The sequence below is a fragment of the Ailuropoda melanoleuca genome, chromosome 7 (assembly GCF_002007445.2).
Source record: "Ailuropoda melanoleuca isolate Jingjing chromosome 7, ASM200744v2, whole genome shotgun sequence".
In the NCBI taxonomy this organism is placed as follows: Eukaryota; Metazoa; Chordata; class Mammalia; order Carnivora; family Ursidae; genus Ailuropoda; species Ailuropoda melanoleuca.
In genome coordinates, this window is record NC_048224.1 from 24,737,372 (window position 1) to 24,760,714 (window position 23,343).

The window sequence follows — 23,343 nt, forward strand, 5'->3', positions numbered from 1 at the left end:
CTCTACTCCAAACTGTCACCCGTGTCAGAAAAGCGTGGACATGCATATCCAGAGCCGTGGGTTCCCCAGAATTTGGGAGAGGCCAGACCTTTCACTTTCCCGCTCCTAAACCACATATTCTTATGCCCAACAGCATCAGCCATGTGGGTCCCATAGCAGACAGCAGCCCAGCCAGCAGCAGCAGCAAGAGTCAGGACAAGGCTCTGCTGCCCACAGAGCAGGAGTCCAGGTGAGTAGGATCCCCTCGCCGGGCTGTCTGACCCCAGATCCACAGGGTCAGCCGGCTGGTCTGTCAGCTTGGAAGCACAGCCAGCCATACCTATGTCAGCCAAAAGCCAGGGCTTCCCTGAGCTTTGCCCAGCTTAAGCCGTACTGCCACCGGGATCAGGTCTCATGAGCATCCAGGCTCTGCAGCCAACCTCACAAACCTGTTCTTTGCTCCCACTCCAGATTTGTGGACTGGCCTACCTTCCTGCGGGAGAATGTTGTCTACATCTTGGCTGCTCGCCCCAACAGTGCCGCAATTCATCTGAAACCCCCAGGATAGCATGGAGCAGAGAAGCTCAGTTCGGGGACATGGTCTCCCTCCTCTCCTTTTTCTCTTTCTCTCTTTACCCCACCATCCTGTGGTACTGAGACTTGCGGGGATGGAGCACTGCCAGCATCTCAATTTGCCACTAAGCTTTATGGAACCGAAATCACTGCTCCCCTCACAACAGAGGCAGTATATGCATTGCTGCAGGGAAGAGCCCTGGGAGCTGTGGCAGTATCCACTCCTGGACCCAGCCCCCTGCCCTCACCTCACAGACTCGACCTGCCACTGCACACATATGTGCACACGCGTGCACACATGCACACACGCATACACCCACGCCTAGCTGTCCACGCCTTCAGAGACCTGGTTCTTCTTGGTTGAAAAAGGACCAAAGTTCCTTTGTGAAGATTCTGGTATAGATGAGAGGGGTCTCTATTCAGTCCTTCTATTGGCCAGTTCTGATTTCCAATTGACAAGTCTCTGGCCAAGTGATTCTTAATAATAGGTCATATCAGACTCACATGCTGTCTTAGAGATGCTGATAGGCTCCCTCTTCCTCAGTTGAAAATCCCTTCTGTGGTGAGCCACTGTTCTGGTAGGCATGTGTTATGTCCTTCAGGTATGTTGGGGCGGGTACATTATTGAAAACCACCACTGCACTTCAGCCCGCTGTTTATTTAAATTCTAATTCCTCGTGACAGAGAAGGCAACTAGTCTATGGAGTCCTAATTAGAAGAAGGGAAGGCAGCCCCTACCAGGAACCCAGGATTCTAGGAACCTCTCAGCCAGGTCTTTCAAGTCCAAAAGTCTTTAGCAGAACAGTCAAAAACCAAGTTGAGCCGTCCTGGCCCCTGTTTTACAGATGGGAACACATGGCCCAGAGCCCAAAGGGCCTGAATGGAACAAGTGTGATGGCAGGAGTCACAGCCCTCTGTATTAGGTGCTTCACCCAAGTCAGCTACCACAGAGACCTGAAGCCTGATCTCCAATGAGGACAAGGTTTGGATGGAAAACAAGAGGAGAAGGCCCATGATTTCCCATCTTTCCACCTCAGCCCAAATGCGGACCTAGAAGAGTGTGCCATTGTATGGAGAACAAGAGCCAGCCTCTTCCACAGCCCAAGAAAGAGCAATGAGGATTCCTTTCAACCACCCTGACAAGCTGGAGCCAAGAAGAGGATTTGCATCTCAGCTTGCTTGCTTGCTTTCCTTTCTTTTCTTTTCTCTTTTCTTTTCTTTCTTCTATCACGCCTCTTTAGCAGAGAAAGTCCAAGTAAAGCCTCACAGAAGGAGGTTCATCCTTCTCTCCCTCACTGAGATGTGGCCTGAGTTGCTGCTTCCCCCTGCTGCTCACTACATGTCTTTCCCCACCAAGCCTGGCCTCTGAGTCCCAGCTGTCCTCCCGAAGTTCTCACTGAGCTCTCAAGTCACTGCATGTTGTGGGTCAGCCCTGGCCTGGGAGTCCAGATTCTGTTTTCAATCTGAATACTAGAGAGGGGGTTGGTTCAGTCATGTAAAAGCTGACATATCTCCACTGCTCAAGGCACTTGTACTGAGTTGGGGGCTAACAGAAGAAGGAGCATACAGCTCAGTGTTGAGATGCTCCGAGGAAAGTGGGGAGCTGCAATCAGGGTTGTGGTAACAGTGCCTTCTGTAGAAACTGCCTGACCTAGAACAGGTTGTGAAGCTTTGGGGGCTGGATTATTCAGATCTAAAATGAAGCAGACAGAAGATGAATCTGGGTTCATGTGTATGGCTCTGAACTTTTCAAAACAAAAACAGCTTTTTGTAAATACTGCTTAGCCATACTTCCAAGACTGATCAGTAAGAGGGGCCATAGTTCAGTTTAGCCAGAATGAAGAAAAAAAAAAAGTGAAAGCACATGACTCTTGGGTCCAAGGACTGTCTCGGACTCAGCCAGACCTGCGGTTTTGCACTGAAAAAGATTAAAGCACATTCAGCACAGGGGCTCTTGCTTACTCTCCTGGTAATTCACCTTGTATGCCAATGGCCTTGGGCTGCTGGATCTCACAGAGAGGGCATTTTGAGTAGAGACAAGCTCTGGGCTTTGTCTGAACAGCTTTTTTCTCTTGCCTCATCATCAGTCATAGGGACTGGAAATCTATCTTCTTGTTCCCTGATCTTTCACAGACAAGGTGATGCCTACCTCTCTGGACCTGCAGCTTCTAGCTTTCTGTGGATGAGCGGTGAAAGACCATGGGCCAGATCAGGCCTGCTGCATCTCAGGGCCTGGCAAAGCAGGATTTCTTCCGTGATAGGATCAGGCCCATTTGGGACTATTCCTCTCCCTGTTCCAAGACAGCAAGTTTCCTTGGCAGGGGCATGCTACAGAGGGCCAGGGGACCCCAGCATAGAGTTCCCAGTCCACAAGAGTCCTAAGAAGCAGAAAAGCATGGAGGAGTGACTAACCTCTTGTCCATTATGTATCTAGCTTTTTACCAATGAAAAGATTCTCTTTCTCCCCCAGACCAGAGTTATAGAGGCCCCACCCCAGCCCCCCTGTCTGGGATCTCCCTCTGCAGTGTTCTAATCCATGGAGCGCCTCTGCAGTACATATGAAGATGTTCAAACTTTTACAAACCAAGTGAACCGCATTCCCTTTCCTTCTCATCACGTCTTTCCATCACTGTGACTATCTGAAATTCTGCCAAGTACAAAAATCAGTGTCTGACTCTAAGGGATTGAGAAAATGTTCTAGTCATTTCTTCTTGGCTGCCCAGAATTGAAATCAATGCTTTTTACAAACACAACCCACTCTACCCACTATCAACAGAGGTTAGGGGTGCTCCTCTGAAGACTCCTTACTAAGCCTACTTTTCACCCAACACCCCTCTCCCTATGCTTAGATTTAAAGACAGGGAAATCTGGATGACACAGTGGAGCTGCAGGGACAGAAGGTAAGCTGAGGCGGTTAGCTGTGGCTACGTAACCTCTCCAGGTCTGCTCTGTGGCTTCCTCTCCTGAGACCAGCCTTCCTCAACAGAGGCAGTCTCTGTGCTTTTGAGCAGTGGCCCTTTTGGATCCCAGAAAGGGACCAGTTCCCTTGCTCCCAGGTACTGACCCACTCTCAAGTGCTTTTCTTTCTTTGAGAACAGCCAAAGCCATGAGCACATTGCGTCTTCCCACCTTCAGCCCAAGTGACTGGGGCTAAAGGTTAGGCATACCTTTTTAGCTCTGGTGCTCCCTATGGGATGTCACCTGGCCTTACTTGAGTGGCCAGATCTGGGAGTTCCCCCAACCCTATCACTAACATTGGAGGTACAGAATCAAACTGCCTGGGAAGAGGGCACCTCTCTGGGGTGTGAGCCCAGGATTGTGCCGAGGCCTCTTAGCTGAAGCACAACCTCAAGCATTGCAGGTCTCATGGCTTCAGTAAGAGCGGTGCAAGGAAGCCCTAAAGCCAAGAGGGAAGCTCAGCAGAAGCTTTCTGCAGGGCCTAAGGCTAGCCATGACCACCCCAGAGCCAAGAATAACCTCCAGGCAGGACTGGTAGCAGGTTCTAGTGATCCTACAAGCATGGCCCCTTCAGACTAGCAGAGGAAAGGCAGGTATATACTTGGCACTAAACAATAGAACAACCAGATGTCAGAACAACATCCTGGCAGCACCAGTAACCATAACCCCTTTTCACTCAATTTACAGTAGAATAAAATTGCTACTTTCCCTGTGCCACTTAGTTTGAATTTGCCCAAGATCTCTCTCCGGGACCCTGGCTGCAGCTCAGACAACAGAATCTCCTGGATGGAGAATGGAAAATATTAATGCATCATACCTGTTCCCTATAGCTCAGTCCTGGAGTGTGGTAGGACTGGACATTTCCCCTGCTTTGCTTTCCTGCTGCCTCTGCTTTTGGCAACCTTAAAAAGAAAATAAACAGGTAACAGAATTTCCACTAGACCCAACTAGCACTAAGGAAAACCTTCCCTCTGAGCCACATGACCTGATGACCTAGATTGTGGATGGTGTGTCACATCTGGTCTGGGCTAGTAACTAAGAAGTCCAATCACATTCCAGTTTGTATAGCATGGGTTGGCATGACATAGATGAGAATGTCAAGGTAGAAGCAGCAAGGCCTTTCCATACCCGTGTGAAATAAAAAGCCTTCAAGCTTACCCTCCTTTAAGAGATGGCCTGTGATCTGTCTCCCAGCCAAACATAGGCTTGTGAGGGGAGTTCTGAGAACACTCAAGTAACTGGAGGATACAATGCCCTCTGGTCCCTCATGCCCTTCCTATGTTTTCTGCAGAAGGAAACTTGACAGTAAGCTGAGGGGAATATCCCCAAGCCCTGTCTTCCCACCAGTACAGCTGCATGCTCCTCCCCATGGCTCAGCCTTCCCTCTTGAAGGAGCTGATGCTCCCAGAGTCTGGGCACAATGGAAATCATAATAAAGAGATTGCGATGCTATTTTGGCTTCCTGCTTCCTGTTATTTGGGGCACCTGCTGAGTTTCTGTGTGGTTTCCTATCAGCCAATTCTGGATTCAAAGGAGCTGCTATGGCCTCCAGGAAGAATGCAGTACACTGTGGCTCTTTCTAGAGCTTTCCTGGTGCTGACCTTCCCAAGAATCAAGTGATGAGAGGGAGGAGGTAGGGGCTTCACCATGGACACAGAGGGGGAAATGAAAGCACTGAAGAGAGAAGCCAGAATTTTCTAAGAAACTGAGGAAGAGGTAAGGCCTCCAAGCTGTTCTGCAATGTATTCGACCACCACCACCACCACCACCAAGGGCCAGCTTTAGACACATTTCTCTTCCCAATCCCTGCTGGGTGACAAAGTAGGGAAGCTAGTTGGCTATGTTTTCTGGTCTTCTGGATCCTTCTTGGTAGAGAATTTCCTCCCCATTTTCTATCCCCATGATAGAGTTGGGCAAACTAAGGTCAAGAGAAGCTTTCAGAGGACTCTGAAATCCCCCTTTCATCTCCTTTACCTGATAAGAACAGAGCCAATACCTATAGTAGGCAGGAAATCATCTCTAGAGTGTGGATCAGCAGTATATAGTCTTACCTCTAAACCATAGGGACCCCAAATACAAATCATTGTTAGTATTTTTGAGCACTTACTATGCACTGGGCAGTTCTAAGTGCTTTACATAAAATCATCTTCAAAACAACCCTGAGGTTTGTATTACAGATGAGAAAAGTGAGGAACAGCGGCTGAGAGTTTCTCAAGGTTACACAGTCACATAGGAAGCAGGAGAACCAGGTAGTCCGGCTTGAGTGCCCATGTTCTTAGCCACTTCAGTGCTGCATGTCAGGGTACACCTCAAGGAAACAGCTGCTGTGTAGCCTAGCATATCCCCTTTCCACCCTGGGAACAGACACATAAGCGGCCAGTCTTGTAGCCATGTCACAGGATTTCTTACAACCTGCACAACTCACCCTATTCTCTCACACTGCTCCCATACCTCTCCTCCCTGGAAGTTGCAAATGGAGGTCCATCAGGCTCAGTTCAGCTTGAGATCTTAAGGGTCCCTTCTGTCTCCAAGTTCAATGAAGATGAGCATTAGGACAGAAAAAGAGACATAAAAGTTGGGCCTCTGTGGACCCTAATGAAAAGCAAGGTTTCCCCACCTTCAGTCTGGCAATCCTGATGAACTTTAGATCCTCTTAGTATTGTTCCTCCTCCTGCCACTTGTTCCCAGGGCTGGCTGGAGCCTCGGTTCCACACAAACTTCCACTCACCCTGCCCTGCTTTGGCTCAAGTGCACTCTTATCTTTAGAGGAAGTCATTCCTCAAAGGGGAAAGAGTAGCTGCTAAATTTGCTAAACATGAAAGTGTTCTCTCTCCCACCCCACCCAAAGGGTTGCTTGGAGTTTGACCTTGCTGAGCTTGTTTCCTCATCTGTAAAAGTCTGGGAAGCAATTCCTGTCCTGTCTCCTGGGCTGATAGTTGAGTGAAGATGGAATTAGTTTGGTAAGAGGAAAGAGCTTCATACACTATAAGGCATTAGGTGAGCAGCAAGGATTTCTGGGCCTATCTAAAAGCGTGCATGTATCATCTTCCATCCACCCACAATCACAGGCATAGCCGGGGGTACCGCTAATGGCCTCTGTCCACAGTGCTGAAGTCACAGCAGAGACCGCAGGGGATCTTCAGTCTCTCTCTCTTTTTTTTTTCTTTTTTGGTAATATACTAATTTATTCATATATACATTCACTTTACATTATTACATTTTAACATTCATCAAAACCAAAAATATGGAACGCTTCATGAATTTGCATGTCATCCTTGTGCCCGGGCCATGCTAATCTCCTCTGTATGGTTCCAATTTTAGAATATGTGCTGCTAAAGCCAGCATTTCAGTACCTCCTGTCCCACCTTTAAGTAAACATAAATGTGGAGCTTTCCAAGCCCAGGGATTGTTCTAAAATGCAGAGGGTATTGCAAAAAAATATTTGTTTCATTTATTTCAAGTATCTTTGTTTTTAAAATAAATATACCCACTCCTTCTAAAATTGTAACATTTGGGCAATTGTACATTTGTGACATTATACAAATGGGCAAGATGTGATCCAGCAGCTCAGAAAGAGGAGGTTATACTCTTCAGTTGATATGGAGGAACAATATGAGGTAGCTACCAAAAAACTGATGTAAGGTGAGGCTATGTAGAAAGAAGTTCAGAGTCAGATGAAGGAGGCAGGCCAGCTCATTTGTACACTGCACCAGCACTCCTGGAAAAAGCTAGTCAGAGCCAGGCACCATGAACTGAAATCCAGCCAGGGGAGCATGGTCTTAGGGGCTGGAATGGAACAAGGCAGAGGAGGACCATGAAGGCCTGAGAGGTATCTCAACCTAGAAAGGAGCAGACTTGAGGGATATAGATGGCTGATGTCTGACAGATGGGACTGATGAGGTCAATGTAACCTCAAAGACAGAGCTAAGACCAAAGGTGGGGGAAAGGCAGATTTTTGTTCAATAGGACCAAAAGGTAACTGGATACCAGGAAAGGTAGTGAAGCTGTAGGTGACAGAAATTTTGAGTTGGGGGTGGGATGACTTACCAGGTATACAGTCCTCTTGCGATATGTGATGCCTGTAAATGGGTAAGCACCTTCTGGTGTATGCCCAGCCCTGAGCCCACCTGAGCTAGAGGCAGATTCAAGATTGTACAGACACACATGACCACAAGACATTAGAATAACTGGGTTGCGAAATTTAATTTCTTTAGTCCAGCCTCACAGACTGACTGTTGTGCCTCCAGCTCTGGGTCCTGACCTGAGAGAAAAGAGCCAAGGTCTTAATATCCCTGACATCCCCTTCCCAGATGGGCTCTGGAAAGCCTGCCTCTAGAACCTGATGTTGCACGCCCTCTGTTGGTCATTTCTAGCACTATCCTCTCACTCCCAAGGCAAGAGGCAAGAAATAAACGCTTTGAACACTTAGGGTACTTAAGGTCAGTGTAGCTTTAGACCAGGTGAGTACCAGGGAGTTAGATTGCTGGTCAGCATCCAATCAGTGAACAGGATCAGAAGTGAATCTGTAGTTCAATTCAAGTAAGATTAGGGCTCATCCATGTCTAAAGGGCTTAGGCTAAAGCTGCGTTTGGGGAACTGTCTGGTCTAGGACTAAGGCCAAGGTCAGGTGAGGTTAACGTTGGCACTCAGTGTGGAACTGAATTCTGGGTCCAAGTGTCAGCATGAAGTATGTATCCAGGTGAGATGCTAAGAGTCTGACTTCAGGAAGGAGTCAGTCTGCATCCAGAGGTCAATGAAGCATTCCTATACCGGGTAAAAGCTTCAGGTAATAAGCACCAGCCACAGGAGAACTCAAGCAGAGACATTGCTAGGGGAGAAGTATAAGGGTCGGGGGACAGAATGAAGTAGTCGCTAATTTCTAAGGGCCTTCCAACTTTAAAGATGGTAAAGGGCAGGCTAGAGCCACGGTCCCCTCAGAAAATGGATCCCTATATTCCAGTTCCAACTTCCTGTGAAAGCCCCCCAACAACAATAGTATTGCCACATACAAGTCATAGGTACAGTCTGGGGACAGGAGAGGTCCAAGGACCAGTCCTGTCACTGCAGAGCGCTGGCAGCTGTGGATGTAGTCTTCCTTCCCCCCTCCCATTCTCTGTTTCTACTGGCAACAGGGCCTAGCAGCCTCCCACACCTAGATCTTAGCAACCGTGGGAGCCCCTGGCAACTGCTGCCATGGTGACAAGACGGGGAACTAAGAATGGGCTTGGGGGGGAGCACTTCCTCTAGAGCCTTCAGGATATGTGCAAGATAGGGGGCTCCCCCTCCCATACACCGTCTGGGAGGGAACATGTGCTCCTGTCTAAACACCTCCTCACTGGCACCCACCCCCGCCCCTGCCCCCGGGTTCCGGTTCCCTCAGGGTGAGAAAATGAGGGACACCTAGGGTTATGACGTCTCCATGGGAAGGGAGGGGAATGCGGGTGTTCAGAACTGACATGATCACAGATTCATGCGTTCACTGGCAGTCAACATGTCCACATCCATGACGCTGTTCATCATGTAGACACAGACCTACACAGTCATTTCATCACATATGTATACTAACACAAAATCACATACACAACAAATAACACAGAATCAGGCATATTACCACACAAAAATATTACACAAATATACACAGATACACTTTCACTTACAAATCACACTACAGATACAACAGTACAAATAACTCCCAATCAGACTTGAACGTCAAACAGATGCACTCACACATCCAGATATCTGTGAACATACAGATTATCAGTTAACTTTGCTGAGCAGTAACTACATACCAAGCTCAGAACTACATGCACAGCATGTGTTACCTTAATTAACCCTCAGAACAACCCTATGAGGTACTGCTCTTTTCTATACCCATGATACAAAGACAGAAATGAGGCACAGATGTGGCAAGTAACTTCAAGAGGTCAACAGAGCCTACGTTCTTACACCTATGCCACACTGTGCACCCTGGTTCCTAATGCATACCTGACACCCAGGACAATAGAACACAGGGTGGAAATAGAGAACCCAGCAGACAATGGAATCTATGCCCCCAGCACTGAAGGCATGGCCCTGCACCCCCGAAGGTCTAAGCCCACAATATAGCATTAGCAGGGACCAGGTAAGGGCCAATGACTAAACTCTCTGCCCCCGTGTTGGCACAGGCAAGGCTGGAGGAGGCAAAAGAGACAGAACTGGAATAGGAGGAAGTAGAGCCACCCACAGCCCAGGCCCCCATGAGTCTGGAGGTGGCGGAGTGAGATCTCCCAGATCAAAGTAGCCAGTACCTGTCCTGAGCCCCCTCATCCTACCTTGCCCATCTCCGTGTCCCACAACTATTCCATTCCTTCATCATCCCATCTCCCCTCCCTTCTAGTCTTTGTTCCCCACTTCTCCTTCCCTTCTCAACCCTCTCCTTACCTCCCACCCTATCTCCTCTCCCCTCTTCTTCCCATCCCCCTCACCTCATCTTCCCTCCCTCCTCTCATTTCCCTTATCCCACCTTTTCTCCATCCTCTTCTTTTTTTTTTTTTAAAGATTTTATTTATTTATTCAACAGAGATAGAGACAGCCAGCGAGAGAGGGAACACAAGCAGGGGGAGTGGGAGAGGAAGAAGCAGGCTCATAGTGGAGGAGCCTGATGTGGGGCTCGATCCCGTAACACCGGGATCACGCCCTGAGCCGAAGGCAGACGCGTAACCGCTGTGCCACCCAGGCGCCCCTCTCCATCCTCTTCTTACCCACTTCCTTTCCTTACTTCAGAGCTCACACCCCTTTACACCCTAGGATCACCATGGTGAGTACTAGAAAGAAGGCAGATAATGGAGAATATGCAGATCTGACCTCAGGACCCCCTAGATCTCTCTCCTGCTCTGCTCTGCTGTCGCCCAGGTACTGATGTTCTCCAAGCCTCAGTTTCTGGTTCTATCCAGACTGCGTGAACTCATGGGTGTCCAAACTGTTTCTGGGAAATGGGAAAGAAAGAGAGGTGACAGCTTCTGCCCTGGCCCTTCCTTTGTCCTCAAACCTCCCCAAGAACTCCTTCCCCCTCCTCACCCCCGGATAACCCCCTCCCCACCCGCTCCCTGTAGCACAGATGGGCCTGGGAGACAGTGACGTGGGCGCCAGGCACCGTGTCTGCTCAAGCGTCGGCTTCCGCTGGCTACCGCCTCCGCAGCCCTGCCTGCTCCGAACAGCGGGGACACTAGGGCTGAGATTTAATGAGGGAGAGAGGGGGATGGGACTGAGATGGGAGATTCTGGGTGTGTTAAGGAAATCATGTGGAGCTGAGATGAAGGGTTAAAGGGGGGAGTTAGGATAGGAGAGATAACACGAGTAGATAACAGATTAAGAATAGGATAAAACAGAAGATTGGGGGGGGGGATCATACCCAGCCAAGAAGAGGGGAAAGAAAGGGGGGGGGGCTAACATTTGGGAAAGTAGGATGAAAGATTACAGAGAGGACGTTAATGAAAATTGTGGGGGCTGCTGAGGAGGGGCTGCTCACAAGGGAGCTAGGATGAGGGGATTATACAGAGGATGAAAAGGGGACTCACTAAGGGAATGAGGAGACGCTAAACCTGGGGAGAACTACCAGGTTACAAAGGAGAAAGCGGAAGGGTGCTTAAATTCTGCATGTCTATCAGGGTCTGTTTTGTTAGGTCACCTCAGGTCAATTCCGGGTCAAGATAAGGTAAAGCTGAATCAGGTCTGGTCGAGGTCAGTTCACAGCTCCGATGTAAGACAGGTAAGAAAGGGTGACCTTTTGACCCTGGTCGAGGGACTACACCTCGCAAAGCACGTTACTCTCTCCCCGACCCTCCTAAATGAAGAAAGGAAAGAATGCCCAGAGTCACCGCCAACTGGCAGGCAGTTTTCCTTTAAGGCTGCCTTTGACGTTACACAGGTTCCAGAAGGTTCTCCCGGGATTCGAGCAGTGGCCAGTACGTCCCACCTTCTCAAACCCGAGATTGGACTAATATAGTTGCCCCCAGTCTCGGGTCTGAGCCCCACAGACCAACCAATAAAATCAAAGGGCGCGTAGAGTTGCCGCCCTCTGTCCCTTTCACCAATGACACGACGAGCTAGCGAAGAGGTGTGGTTGACTGATCCCAGAGTGCACCAATCAGACCGACACCAATCACTGCCCGGAATGTGTGCGCGTGTGGCCGGGTGACAGGGGCGGAGAATGGGCGGCTATCACCAAGGCACTCGTTGAAGGCTGTCCAATTACAGCGGAGGCTGAGCTGAGTGACGGGCAGGCCGCGCAATGGACGGCACGGGGGCGGAGCCGTGGGGGCGGGTTCCCCGGCGCGCTGTCTGCGGCCGGCGGGCAGGCGACTCCTGTCCCGAGTGGAGGCGGCGGAGCCGGAGCCAGGGGAGGGGGCAGCGGCTGTCTGACGGACCGCGGTGGCACCCGCAGCTCCTCACTGGTGAGGGCACCCAGCCAGGACTCAGGGGTCCCGGGAGCGGGGGCGTCGCGGAGCCAGGGGTCCTGGTGTAGGGGGTGGGGGGAGATTGGGGGGGTGGCGCTGGGACACTGAAGGCCCATCGTTTCTTCTGCCGTGGTGGTGCGGGGACTGGGGTCTGGAAGGTGCTCGATGTCTGCGACCCTCTAACCGGGGGCAGCCAGAGTCTGAGCTGGGGGAGGGTCGGGCCGGGTGGGATTGGGTTCCGCGGGCGGAGGCGTTTCTGAGCCAGCCCCGCCTGTCAGCGCCGGTGACATCACCGACCACCCTCCCCCGCCCGAGCCCCCTCCCCTCCCTTCCCCTCCGCTCCTCGCCGCGCCTTTTGTCCCGGGCCAGCTCTGCTCTGCCCCGCCCCTCCCCGCCCATCTGCGAGGGAGGAGACTCCGGGTCAGTGACTTCATTGAGTAGGTTCTTGGGGATCGGGGTCGGATCCTCCCCGGAGAGAGAGGCGAGAGGAACTCACTGCCTCTCAGGCCCTCACAATCACACCTGCCACAGGTACACAGGCTGCCACTTGCAAGCACAGGCTGGCCACTGCCAGCCTTACAGTCCCACTGCCACACAGCCATTCATACAGACATTGCTGCACCTGAGAGCAGGTGGCCGCTGGACCCTATTCCTTCACTCTCCACACCTGGGGATCAGGTTTAGCTGCTGCTGCACCGGACGGGACTTGCTGGGCAAGTGCCTCTGAGAACCTGAGGAGGTGGCTTCCAGAGCTGCAGCTTTCCAAGCAGGCTCCAGTGGAGCGATCAGAGGTGAGGGGCTGGGCTGGGCATGTTTAAGCGCACAGTGCTCTCCTGCCCATCCCCAGCAGCACCCCCACTACAGGCCCGAGCAGCTTTCCGGAGCTTCCCACACTTCTGGGGAGAAGACTTCTTAGCCAGCTTGATGTTTAAAATTCAGCTGGAGCCCTTAAAACTTCGAGCGTGGACGCTGAATGGGTTTGTAAAGTTCCGGTAAGTCCCTCTGGAGAAGGGCACTCATATCCCCACCACATCAAATTCTCCACATCACATCCCCCTTCATTGCCTATCATATCATCCTCATTTCATCCCCATTACATGTAAGAACCCTCCTTCTACCTCACCTTTCCATTTGAATGAACTGCACCCCTTGTCCTTCATCTCCTATACCAAACCGTTCAGGCATCCATCCATTTTCCACAAACATCTCCAGTATTTCAACTCTCTACATCTCTCTCTTTCAACCCACTGGTAACCCATTTTCCACCTCAGCCGTTTCCATTTGTCATCCCTGTCCCCCTCCACCAGTACTTCATTTTCTGTATCAACCATCGCCCCTCCCTATACAGGCCTTCTTGCTATTTCTCATTTTTCATTCCTGCCTCTACAGGAACATCCTCTTCATTCTTCTCCATCCAAGGCAGTGCCATGCCATGGGGCTCCTTTGTCATTCCAACACGTGGCTTGTGGGTATGGGGAGGGAGGGAGAGAGGGAGGAAAAGAGGAGGAAAAAAGCAATTCCTGAAAAAGAGCTTGCCCTGTGTCTGTGGAGACAAGAGAATTGTAGGTCTAGAACGGTTATCAGGTGAGTGCCAGGAAGGAAGCTGGCCTGATGAGGAGGTAATACAGGGACAGCAAGAGGAGGCTGGGAGCATTGGCAAGCTCTTCCACTTGCCCTCTGCCTAGAAGCTGCTGTGGTTCTCTGGGGGCACCCTCTTGGTGGTCTAGGGTTCCTTCCCAGTCCTGGGGTGGTGGGGAGAAGGTGTGGGCTGAGGCAGAGATGGCAGACCACCCCCAGTTCCCTCTCAGACGGCTTTTACCATTGCTTCCGAAAATGGCTGCCCACCCCCAGATGCTCTTCTCTCACTCTTCCAACCCCAGCTTCCCCCACCAGGCGTGACATACTGGTAGGGGGAGAAGGGGGAGTACCCGCCTTTATGGAGCCTTCTCTTCGTCAGAGTGAGGTGACTCCCAGAACCATGAGTCAACTCAGCCACCTGCAACAGGCACTGTGGGGGCAGGAACTAGGGCCATTGTCCCTGTCTTCCTGGGGCCTTAAGGCCTCCCCTTACCCATTACAACCCTCACTCCTGCCAGGAAACCCTCTATACCTCACTGAAGCAGTCAGAGGCAGAAAAGCAGGCCTCAGCTGTGGCTGCCAGCCCAGGACATTGCTAGAAAGACTCTGGTTTTCAGGGCTTTGGTAGGGGTTGGCCAAGCCTCTGAAGGGCTAGAGAATGGCTTCTGGCCATCTCCCCAAATAGCCCAACTACAGGAAAGTCCCCTTCCCTTCCTATCCACCACGTAGGAGGGGTGAAGGGAGATTAGAGCTAAAGAATGAGAGCCCTGTGTTTCTCTCTCACAAAAGAAATGCCCCTGCATCCAGCTTAGAAGGAACTATCAGAAGAGTGTGGACCTGGCCCTGGGCCAGATCCTGAACCACTGGGCAGGTGAGAAGGAGGGACTGGTAGGGAAGGTATTAAGGAAATGGTGATTAGTGCCTAATTGTTCTAACAACTACGGTTAAGAAAGGCCCTATGCCCAGGATGCTTTTGTTCACAAACATTAGTGGTTAGGTGGCACAGACATGTCTTCATACACATTTTGTGTGCAGACACTGGGAAATGAGTAAAGGGAACTGTTGCCCTGGTTGGAGGAAGGACAGTGTCATCCCCCGGCTAATAAGGGAGTTAGAAACAGCAGTTCCAAAAGGCTGTGAGTCATCCTCTGATCTGAGTCACACGTGAGGCTTAGCATCGTCTGGGGAGCAGGGACAAGGAGGCCTGGGGTCTTCACTAGTGGAGAGGACTCCAGGCACCTACACCCTGACTCAGCCTGGCTGGCCAGGACAGCTGGCTAAAGACCCAGGCCTGTCCCCAGTCCTGGGCCACTGCCCCAACTGCCCTTAGTCCGGGCACCGTGCCTGAGGCATGGCGTAAAAGACCACGACACTCAGGTGACCTCACCCAGTACACTGATCTTTGCCAGCTTCTGTGTGTGGGCCTGTCAGTCCATGGTGCCACCTCAGGCAGCAGGGCCTCTCAGGGGTCCTCAGTCTGGCCCAAGGACCTGGGCCTTAGCCTAGCCCCTAGTAGGCCACAGCCCCCAGGTTCCTGCCAGGAAAATCCAGGAGCTGACGAAAGAATACAGAATCCTAGAATGTCAGAGCTGGAAGAGATCATCTAGTCCAAACCTTTCATTTCACTGATGGGAAGACAGAGGCCTACAGAACAGGCATGACCTGCTGAAAGTTACACAGTGAGTCACTTAGAGATTGCAGGATCATCAGGAGCAGGGCTGGGTCAGGAGAGAAGAGGGGCTTCAAGGACTGGCCCTGGGCTTCTTTCAGAAACAAGGAGACAAGTGCTGGTCCAGTGGCTGTGATGGGAAAGGATTATTACAAGATTCTTGGGATCCCATCGGGAGCCAACGAGGATGAGATCAAGAAAGCCTATCGGAAGATGGCCTTGAAGTACCACCCAGACAAGAACAAAGAACCCAATGCTGAGGAGAAGTTTAAGGAGATTGCAGAGGCCTATGATGTGCTGAGTGACCCCAAGAAACGGGGCCTGTACGACCAGTATGGGGAGGAAGGTAAGAGGGCAGTGCTCCAGCCTGATACTGGACCCCTGTCCTTGTCTGGGGTGCTGGGTGACCCAGTTCTCATAGCAGGCAACTGGAAGCTGAGGAGGGGGTGAGGGAGGCAAGTGTCCTCAGCACTGACACCCAGAGGAGAGAAGAGACCACCCACTACCCAGCCTTGGCTTACCATAGTTCTCCCCGCTTCTCTCTGCCCCTCTCTCTCCTCAAATTCAGGCCTTAGAGACATCTGAAGTCAGAACCAGAGGCCTTCCCCCTCCCCCTTTTCCCTCCCAGCCTTATTAGTCCAGCCTGTAGTCCCTGCTGCTTCATTGGCTGATAAGGAAGGTTAGGGAAAAGGAGTGTGTGTGGCGTGGCGATCTGAGGACAGAGCACTTACATTCATCAGCATAAAAGTTTGGCCCTTAAGCAGCCTGGGAATTAACCACTGGAGCTCTGATATAGAGAGATGATTTTCCCTTCCTTGCCCACTTCAAGCCAGCAGAATGGAGGGGGAGCTTTGCCTCCCTGAGGAAGTGGCAGGGATCCAAGGATGGAAGGGGAACTGCTGCTGGCATCTTGCCCCCCCTCCCTGAAGTAGCTGGTGGCCGTGCACAGGGTGGCAGGAAAGGCCCAAATAAAGCCTCTGAGAGGGCGGCCCCTCCCAGTACATCCCACAGGCATGATGTAGCTGCTAATTCTGGGCCTGCCCCTCAGGGCCGCCTGCCACCCGCCAGCCACAGGCACCTGTCAGGCTATATTAAGAGACGTTGCCACAGCTGAGGACTCTGCTTCCTAGGAGGAACTGTCCTTCCTGCCCAACAGCATCTGCCTTTCTTCCACATTCTCCTCCTCACTCTCCGCACTCCAGCCTCAAAACTAGATGGGCTAATGATATGTACTGTACCTGCTACAGAGTAGACAGTAGACAAGCGCTCAAAAGAATGTTCTTGTCCTCTCCTCCTTGCTTCGTGTCCCATGCTAGCCTCTGTGCACCCCAGTCCTCCCAACCCCCTCTTCTCATTCTCCGTGCCACCAGTTCCTTCGGTTTTCCCCTGCTCACCTACTAGACTTGCCAGCTCCCAGATTCACAGACATCTGCTGGAATCCCCAGTGTTCTCTCAGCTAAGACATTTTTCTCTCTGGGGTAGAGGGGTGGGAGCAGCAGGGGTGGGAAAACGGAAGCAGTGCACAGACCATGCCACCGTGTGACCTGTCTAGGAATTGCACTCTTTTCTCCACTTGGCCTCACTTTGTTAGCTGGAGAGCTACCCAGAAACTTCACCCCTCCTGCATGACCAAGCCTAAGTTGAAGGGCAAAGCTCAGCCCCAAGGCCCAGACATGGGTTCTAATGTCGATCTACATCCCAGGAAGTCTCCAAAGAATGCAACACAACCTTAAGGAGAAACCCAGGGCGTGGGGAAGGAGAAGGAGCCTTGAAAATGTGGGTTATATTTCTATCTGCCCTGCCTCCTCCCCAACAGCCAGCCAGCAGAACTGTGTACAGAGACTCCCTGCACAACCCTGGCTGGGGACAAGTTGTTCCCAGCTTGAAAAAGGGGGTGGCAGTGGTACAACAGGGATCCCTACAGAGAAGATCCCCCCCCATTGTTACCAGTCCAACCTCCCTCTCACTGAGCTCTGCCAAACTTCTTGAACTCACCTGATAATCAGACCCTCAATAAAAGGAAAGAACATCCCTCCCCAGAGGAGAGATGAAGAGGCAGTTGCCACAAGTCTCTGAACTGCCTGCCCCTTGGCCTCTCTAATGAAACCTAAATCTGTCCTTGTGGTCCCAGGAAATAAGAGGCTAATTTAATTTAGGCTTAGACTTCCAGAGCCAATTGAAATTCAAGATAAAAAGCCTCAAAGAAAAGAGTCCCTTCCCCTAGCCTGGGCCCCACCCCTGAGTCTACACATTCTAGATCATTTCTGTGTTAATCCCCTCCCTCACTCCTCCCCACACCCCCACCCCATCACCACCACTACCATCCCCCCATGAAGGCTGCCTCCAGCAATCTGAGATCCTTAGATAGGACCTGACTGGCGAGAGAGCAGCTAAGACCACCCGCAATGTGCCAGGGCATTCATGCATTTTGGTTGCTCTGGGGTGTGGGGCTTGGTGTAGAAGTCCAAGAAGCTCTATTCCCATTGTATTCTATATCTGTCCAGTGTGTGAAAGGCACCCCTGGATAATACCATGAGCTCTGAGTGTAGAAACAAAGCATTTGAAAACTTTCTAGAGAAATAACTCCTCGGGGCACCTGGGTGGCTCAGTCAGTTAAGCATCTGACTTTGGCTCTAGCCATGATCTCAGGGGTCCTGGGATCAAGCCCCCTCATCCAGCCCCTGTGTGTCCAGCCCCTGTGTCCAGTCCCCCCACCCCACCATAGGACTCCCTGCTCAGCAGGGAATCTGCTTGTCCCCCTTCTTCTGCTGCTCCCCCTGCTTATGCTCTCTCACTTGCACTCAAATAAANCTCTTTCTCTCTCTCATATAAATAAATAAAATCTTAAAAAAAAAAGAAAGAAAGAAAAGAAAAGAAAAGAAATAACTCCTCATCTCCAGGCTAATGAGCTTTCCTGCTTTTTTGGGCCCTCCTGATTTCCCATTTGGGTAGGAGTCAGGAAAAAGGGGAATTACACTAGAAGCAGAATGAGAGTGGGCTTCCTCCTAGACTGTGTCCCCACCTTATTTGGGACACTTACTAGCTTTCTGTATAGTTAAATCCTGTCCAATTGCCTCTTGCTCTGTGTGTCTTTGGAGATAAAGATTTGGGAGTCAGGTATGACTGTAGTGATCCCAGGCCAGCCACTCAAGGCTTTGTGAGACATCTTTGGGTCATGGGGACATGGAAGAGACTACACGACTGGAAGTCCTATCCTCCAAGTCTACTAGCCTTGGCTTTTCTATCTCTTGGGTAACTCAACCTCTTTGAACCTCATGATGTGCTTTATTATTAAACATTTAATTAAGACTAGAAATTAATCTTGTCAGAGACTTTTCTTACTCTATTATGCCAGCCCTCTCTATGGGAGTTAAAGGTGACTTCTTTCTCTAGGCCCATGAACTAGGAGCTAGAGGGCAGGGGGCGGAGGCTGGAGTGGGGTCAGGACCAGCCACACTATCCCTAACTTCTCCTCCCTCCAGGCCTGAAGACTGGCGGTGGTTCGTCGGGTGGCTCCAGTGGCTCCTTTCACTACACCTTTCACGGGGATCCCCACGCCACCTTTGCCTCCTTCTTTGGTGGCTCCAACCCCTTCGATATCTTCTTTGCCAGCAGCCGGTCCACTAGACCCTTCAGTGGCTTTGACCCAGACGACATGGATGTGGATGAAGATGAGGATCCATTTGGCGCCTTTGGCCGCTTTGGCTTCAATGGGCTGAGTAGGGGTCCAAGGCGAGCCCCAGAACCACTGTACCCTCGGCGCAAGGTGCAGGACCCACCTGTGGTGCATGAGCTGCGGGTGTCCCTGGAGGAGATCTACCACGGCTCCACCAAGCGCATGAAGATCACACGGCGGCGTCTCAACCCTGATGGGCGAACTGTGCGCACCGAGGACAAGATCCTGCACATTGTCATCAAGCGCGGCTGGAAGGAAGGCACCAAGATCACCTTTCCCAAAGAGGGTGATGCCACACCTGACAACATCCCTGCTGATATCGTCTTTGTGCTCAAAGACAAGCCCCATGCACACTTCCGTCGAGACGGCACCAACGTGCTCTACAGTGCGCTGATTAGCCTCAAGGAGGTAGGGCCTGGATCAGGTGGTGTGTTTGTTGGGGAGGGGAGGAAAAATGGGAACATTCTTACCTCACTTCAATCTTTCCTCCTTCCCACTCTACCCCACCTTTTCCTCACTCTGCTTCATTTTCCCCAGGCGCTGTGTGGCTGTACTGTGAACATTCCCACTATCGATGGCCGGGTGATCCCATTACCCTGCAATGATGTCATCAAGCCAGGCACCGTGAAGAGACTCCGTGGGGAGGGCCTTCCCTTCCCCAAAGTGCCCACCCAGCGAGGAGACCTCATTGTCGAGTTCAAAGTTCGCTTCCCAGACAGATTAACACCACAGACACGACAGATCCTTAAGCAGCACCTACCCTGTTCCTAGGCTCTGCCCCAGGCAGCCCAGAGTCTACCACAGCAATACCCCCTACACTCATCCCACCCAATGTGCACCCAGCTTGATGTCCACTGGACATTAGCAACTTTTTCTAAAATGCAAAAAAAAAAAAAAAAAAGCCACTGGATTTCAGGAAAATGTTCCTGTCCCCGACCCCTTTCAGAGCTGGGCTGCCTTGGGGAAATGGGTGGGAGGTGGGGAGAGCTAGCCCAGGTCAGGGGTCAATTTTCATGTCACTAGCTTTGAATCCAGTTCCCACGCCAGTGGCTGGAGAGTGACCTGAGTGCTACTTGAAGATACAGAGATTCCCTGTCTATGCCTGTAAATAGCATGTCCTCTTTCCCCTCTCAGCTTTGCTAATACCTCTCCTCTCCTTGCGCTTCAACTTCCTCCTACTGGGCGTCGAGGAAGATAGAAAGGACACTGCTTCCCCACCCCCGCCCCCTCCATAGGTCCACAGTGTCTAAGGTTAATGCACACATATTCACGCACACAAAGCACTCACCTAGAGCTTCTGTGCCTCTCCGGGATTGAGATGGGAAAGGAAGGTCCGTAAGCCATGAACTGGGCCATTGAGCACGAGACACTTTTCATTAGGGGCAGGAAGGTGAACAGGGCCCTTGGCAGCCCCCCTGAGAGCTCCCCTGCCCAGATCCCGCAGAACTGAAAGTTCTGTCCTCCCTGCTACACTCAGGAGTGTGCAAGGGTGGAGGGAGGGGAAGAGGGCCTGCTGTATTAAGGCTAAGAGGTAGGGGGCAGGGTCCACCTCCCAGCCTTCATCAGGAAGGGAAAGGGCTTGGGGGTCGGGTGGCAGCTATTCCCCACCAAGAGATTCAGGGTCACAGGTTTCTCCCCACACCTCTGAACTCAGGGCCTAGCCACCCCCAACTTTCGAAATCCCATTTTTGTGATATGTGAAGCTACTTATTTCTTACCCTTCATGGAGGCTGCGTGGGAGAATTTCCAGCCCTTTAATGCCTGTGTGACCCCACCCCACTCCCACAGTTGTATAAAGGTCAAATAGTGAAGGAGCTAGGGGAAGACAGCTTCAGCCAGGTCCTGGGGTGGGGTCTTAAGGTTTTCTCACTTTGACAAGCCCCTGAATGTTTTTATAGTAGTTTTTTTGTATTTTTTTGTAATGACAGTATTATGAAAAAAAATAAAGTATTTTAAAAATAAGGCATCTGAGCAGGAGCAATGAACCTGGGATGGGGGCAGGTGTGAAGTACCACTAAAGGGCCCTCGTCATCTCTGAGAAATCCAGGCAGTCCTTCAATATAAGGTGATGCGGGCTTCTTCCTTCCTCCAAGCCTAGGCTCCTGGCATTTCTAAAACATATACCCCAAACACAGCGGAGACAGAAGATACCACTCAGCTATTAGAAGACACAAATCTATTTAGAAAGAATAAATATCCTTGGTAATGAGACACAAAGACTATCCTCTCTGAAGGATGTGCTAGCATGAGGACTTGTAGATTTTCTCTACATGGACTGGAATTTTCCTTTGAGAAAAGGAAATGTCCCTCCTAGGAGGGGATGAAGGAAGACTTTCTGGCTAACTAAAAGAGACACATCCCCAAAGACAAAGCCACCAAGGGGCAGTGGCAAGAACGTCTAGAGGTACCTGGCTGGCATCTTTGGCCCATGTTGGCAGGGCCTGGCTGGGGATGCAGGCTCCCTGGAAGGCATGAATACTGTTGCTGATCCTTAAATCTTATCATTTTCTGGGCATGTCTGTCCTTGTCTCTGAACTACTTATCCCTGCTGAGACAACTCTGATCCTCAGGACCTGCATGCTGCCTGCATGATGCACTTGTCACTTTCCTTGGATCTGGGTAAGGAAGAGCCCTGTAGTTGCAGGAATGCCCATCTGTAGGCTATGCCTGGGCCTGGACTTCCTCCTGATGCTGACTTTCTTCCATGCCTGAGCCCCAGATTCTTCAAGATCAAGCCCACAAGAACCATGCCCTTCTAAGCTTCAGTGTCCACAGTGCCATGAAGACATCTCTGCCTTCACCTGGGCCTACACTCCATACAGAGGCTAACACCAACTAAGCTTTAACAGAGAAATTCTGCCCTTGCCTTTTCTCTTGGGACAGTACCAGTGAAAAATCTTCTCATCCTTTTACTAAGGTACTTTTGGGAGGAACCTGTTCCTTCCACTGCAGAAACCAAGGGGTCTTGCTCACAAAGGTGTCTGCAAATTTCCTGGCCTGGGCAGGGAGATCCCCAATCCTGCATCCACTACTCCGTGCTTTCTTGTTTTGGGTCCCCTAGGTCATCCCTCTTCACTTGTGGCTAAATTATTGTCCTGGCTCTTTCCTGAGGCCTGAAGCTTTCGGATCCAGGTCGGCTAAGCCAGACTACTTCCCCCGGCTTCAGTGTGTACGTGTAAGACCCAGGAAAAGTGTCACTATCTCCACTGAGTGCACTCTGGGGATGAGCCTATGAGTCTTTAAAAGCCAGGCTGTCTGAGGCCAGGGGCACTCCCATGAGAAAGCCCTGAACCTGGCTCTGCAACTCGGCCTGCAATTTGAGCCTTTCCTGTCTTAGAGGTTGCATGGGGGGATTTGTGGTCCTTTAACGCCTGTGTGACCCCCTACACACACACACACACACACACACACACACACACACACACACACACACTGCCCCTGGGCAGTGGGGTCTTAACTCACTTTGAGAAGCCCCTGAATCCTTTTATAGTAGTGTGTGTGTGTGTGTGTGTGTGTGTGTGTGTGTGTGTACAATTTTGTAATGACAGTACTATGGCTGTCATCTGCTCATTTGTATGACAGTAACATGTTCTTTAAGGCTTGGCCATCCTGAATCTTGGACAACCATCACTCTTGGTGGTAGGGGCCATTCCTTGGTCACTGGAGCTCCTTGATCACTCAGAGACCCATTTAGCTTCTGGGCATCTCCCAGCTCACTGACTCTCAGAACATCCTCCAATTGTTACTTAGCAGCTGGAATCTTCTTGGACTTCAATATCTCCCTAGACTATCTGACCCTTGAAGGAATCCCTAAATTAATCTCCAATATCCGTTTCCTAAAGTGGAAACTCCAAGAATGCTCCCCTCTGTGGGGATCCCCTCCAGACACTCTTCCTCTGTTCTCTGCCTCTGGGGCAGTGCTCCTCCATGGCTGGAGTCTGTGGGTACACAACTCCACACTTATCCCTTGGGTCATGTCCTGCCATCACTTGGAAGCGACTCTAGACAGCCTCTCTTGTCCCCCATACACTTGCATTCTGCCATGATTTGTCCAGGATGATGGGCAAAAATTTGTCTGCTTTTCTTGGACTGAGGGTCCTGTGTGAACCATGACCAGCATCTCAGGGCCCTCTGGCTTCCTTGCTCACAGCTGATGGAGCAGGGAAAGAACTATCCAGGGTAGGGACTGAATTTTTTGTGATCAGCCCATCCTCTGACCTACACAATGGTTTCTGTCAAAGAGCTAAGCAAACTTGGCTTAGCCATTCCTAAAACATGGGTGGCTGAGAGAGAAAAGTGGACCAGGGAAGAAACCATGATTGGGTCTCTGTCAACATAACAGTTTTATGGATTCAAGGACCTGGTGAGGTAAGCTCTACCTCTGCCACACTCAAAACTATATAACCTGGGCTTCCTCGTGCTTATCTAATGGCTAGATCAAGGAAGGGAAGATACCCTCCAAGAGGTATTCAGGC

At 51.0% G+C, this 23,343-nt stretch overlaps 2 protein-coding genes and 1 non-coding gene across 4 annotated transcripts in view; 2 read left to right on the plus strand and 1 right to left on the minus strand.

Annotated features, from left to right (window-relative positions):
• PHF24 (PHD finger protein 24) overlaps positions 1–4,951 on the plus strand; it is a 28,203-nt gene extending 23,252 nt beyond the window's left edge. For both annotated transcript variants that reach the window (XM_002930496.4, XM_034664059.1), the window contains exons 7-8: positions 134–229; positions 451–4,951. In XM_002930496.4, coding sequence (XP_002930542.1) covers positions 134–229; positions 451–547 — 193 coding nt within the window. In that variant the 3' untranslated portion in view covers positions 548–4,951. The remainder of the gene's footprint in view (positions 1–133; positions 230–450) is intronic.
• Positions 4,952–6,748: 1,797 nt separating this feature from the next.
• On the minus strand, positions 6,749–6,855 carry LOC117803237. The gene has a single exon (XR_004626926.1). It is a non-coding gene; the product is annotated as a U6 spliceosomal RNA (small nuclear RNA).
• Positions 6,856–12,082: 5,227 nt separating this feature from the next.
• DNAJB5 (DnaJ heat shock protein family (Hsp40) member B5) lies at positions 12,083–22,295 on the plus strand. Its single transcript, XM_034664060.1, has 4 exons — positions 12,083–12,937; positions 15,294–15,538; positions 18,675–19,276; positions 19,406–22,295. The coding sequence occupies exons 1-4, from the start codon at positions 12,756–12,758 to the stop codon at positions 19,637–19,639; spliced, it is 1,263 nt and encodes a 420-aa protein (XP_034519951.1). The 5' UTR covers positions 12,083–12,755; the 3' UTR covers positions 19,640–22,295.
• The last annotated feature ends 1,048 nt before the right edge of the window (positions 22,296–23,343 follow it).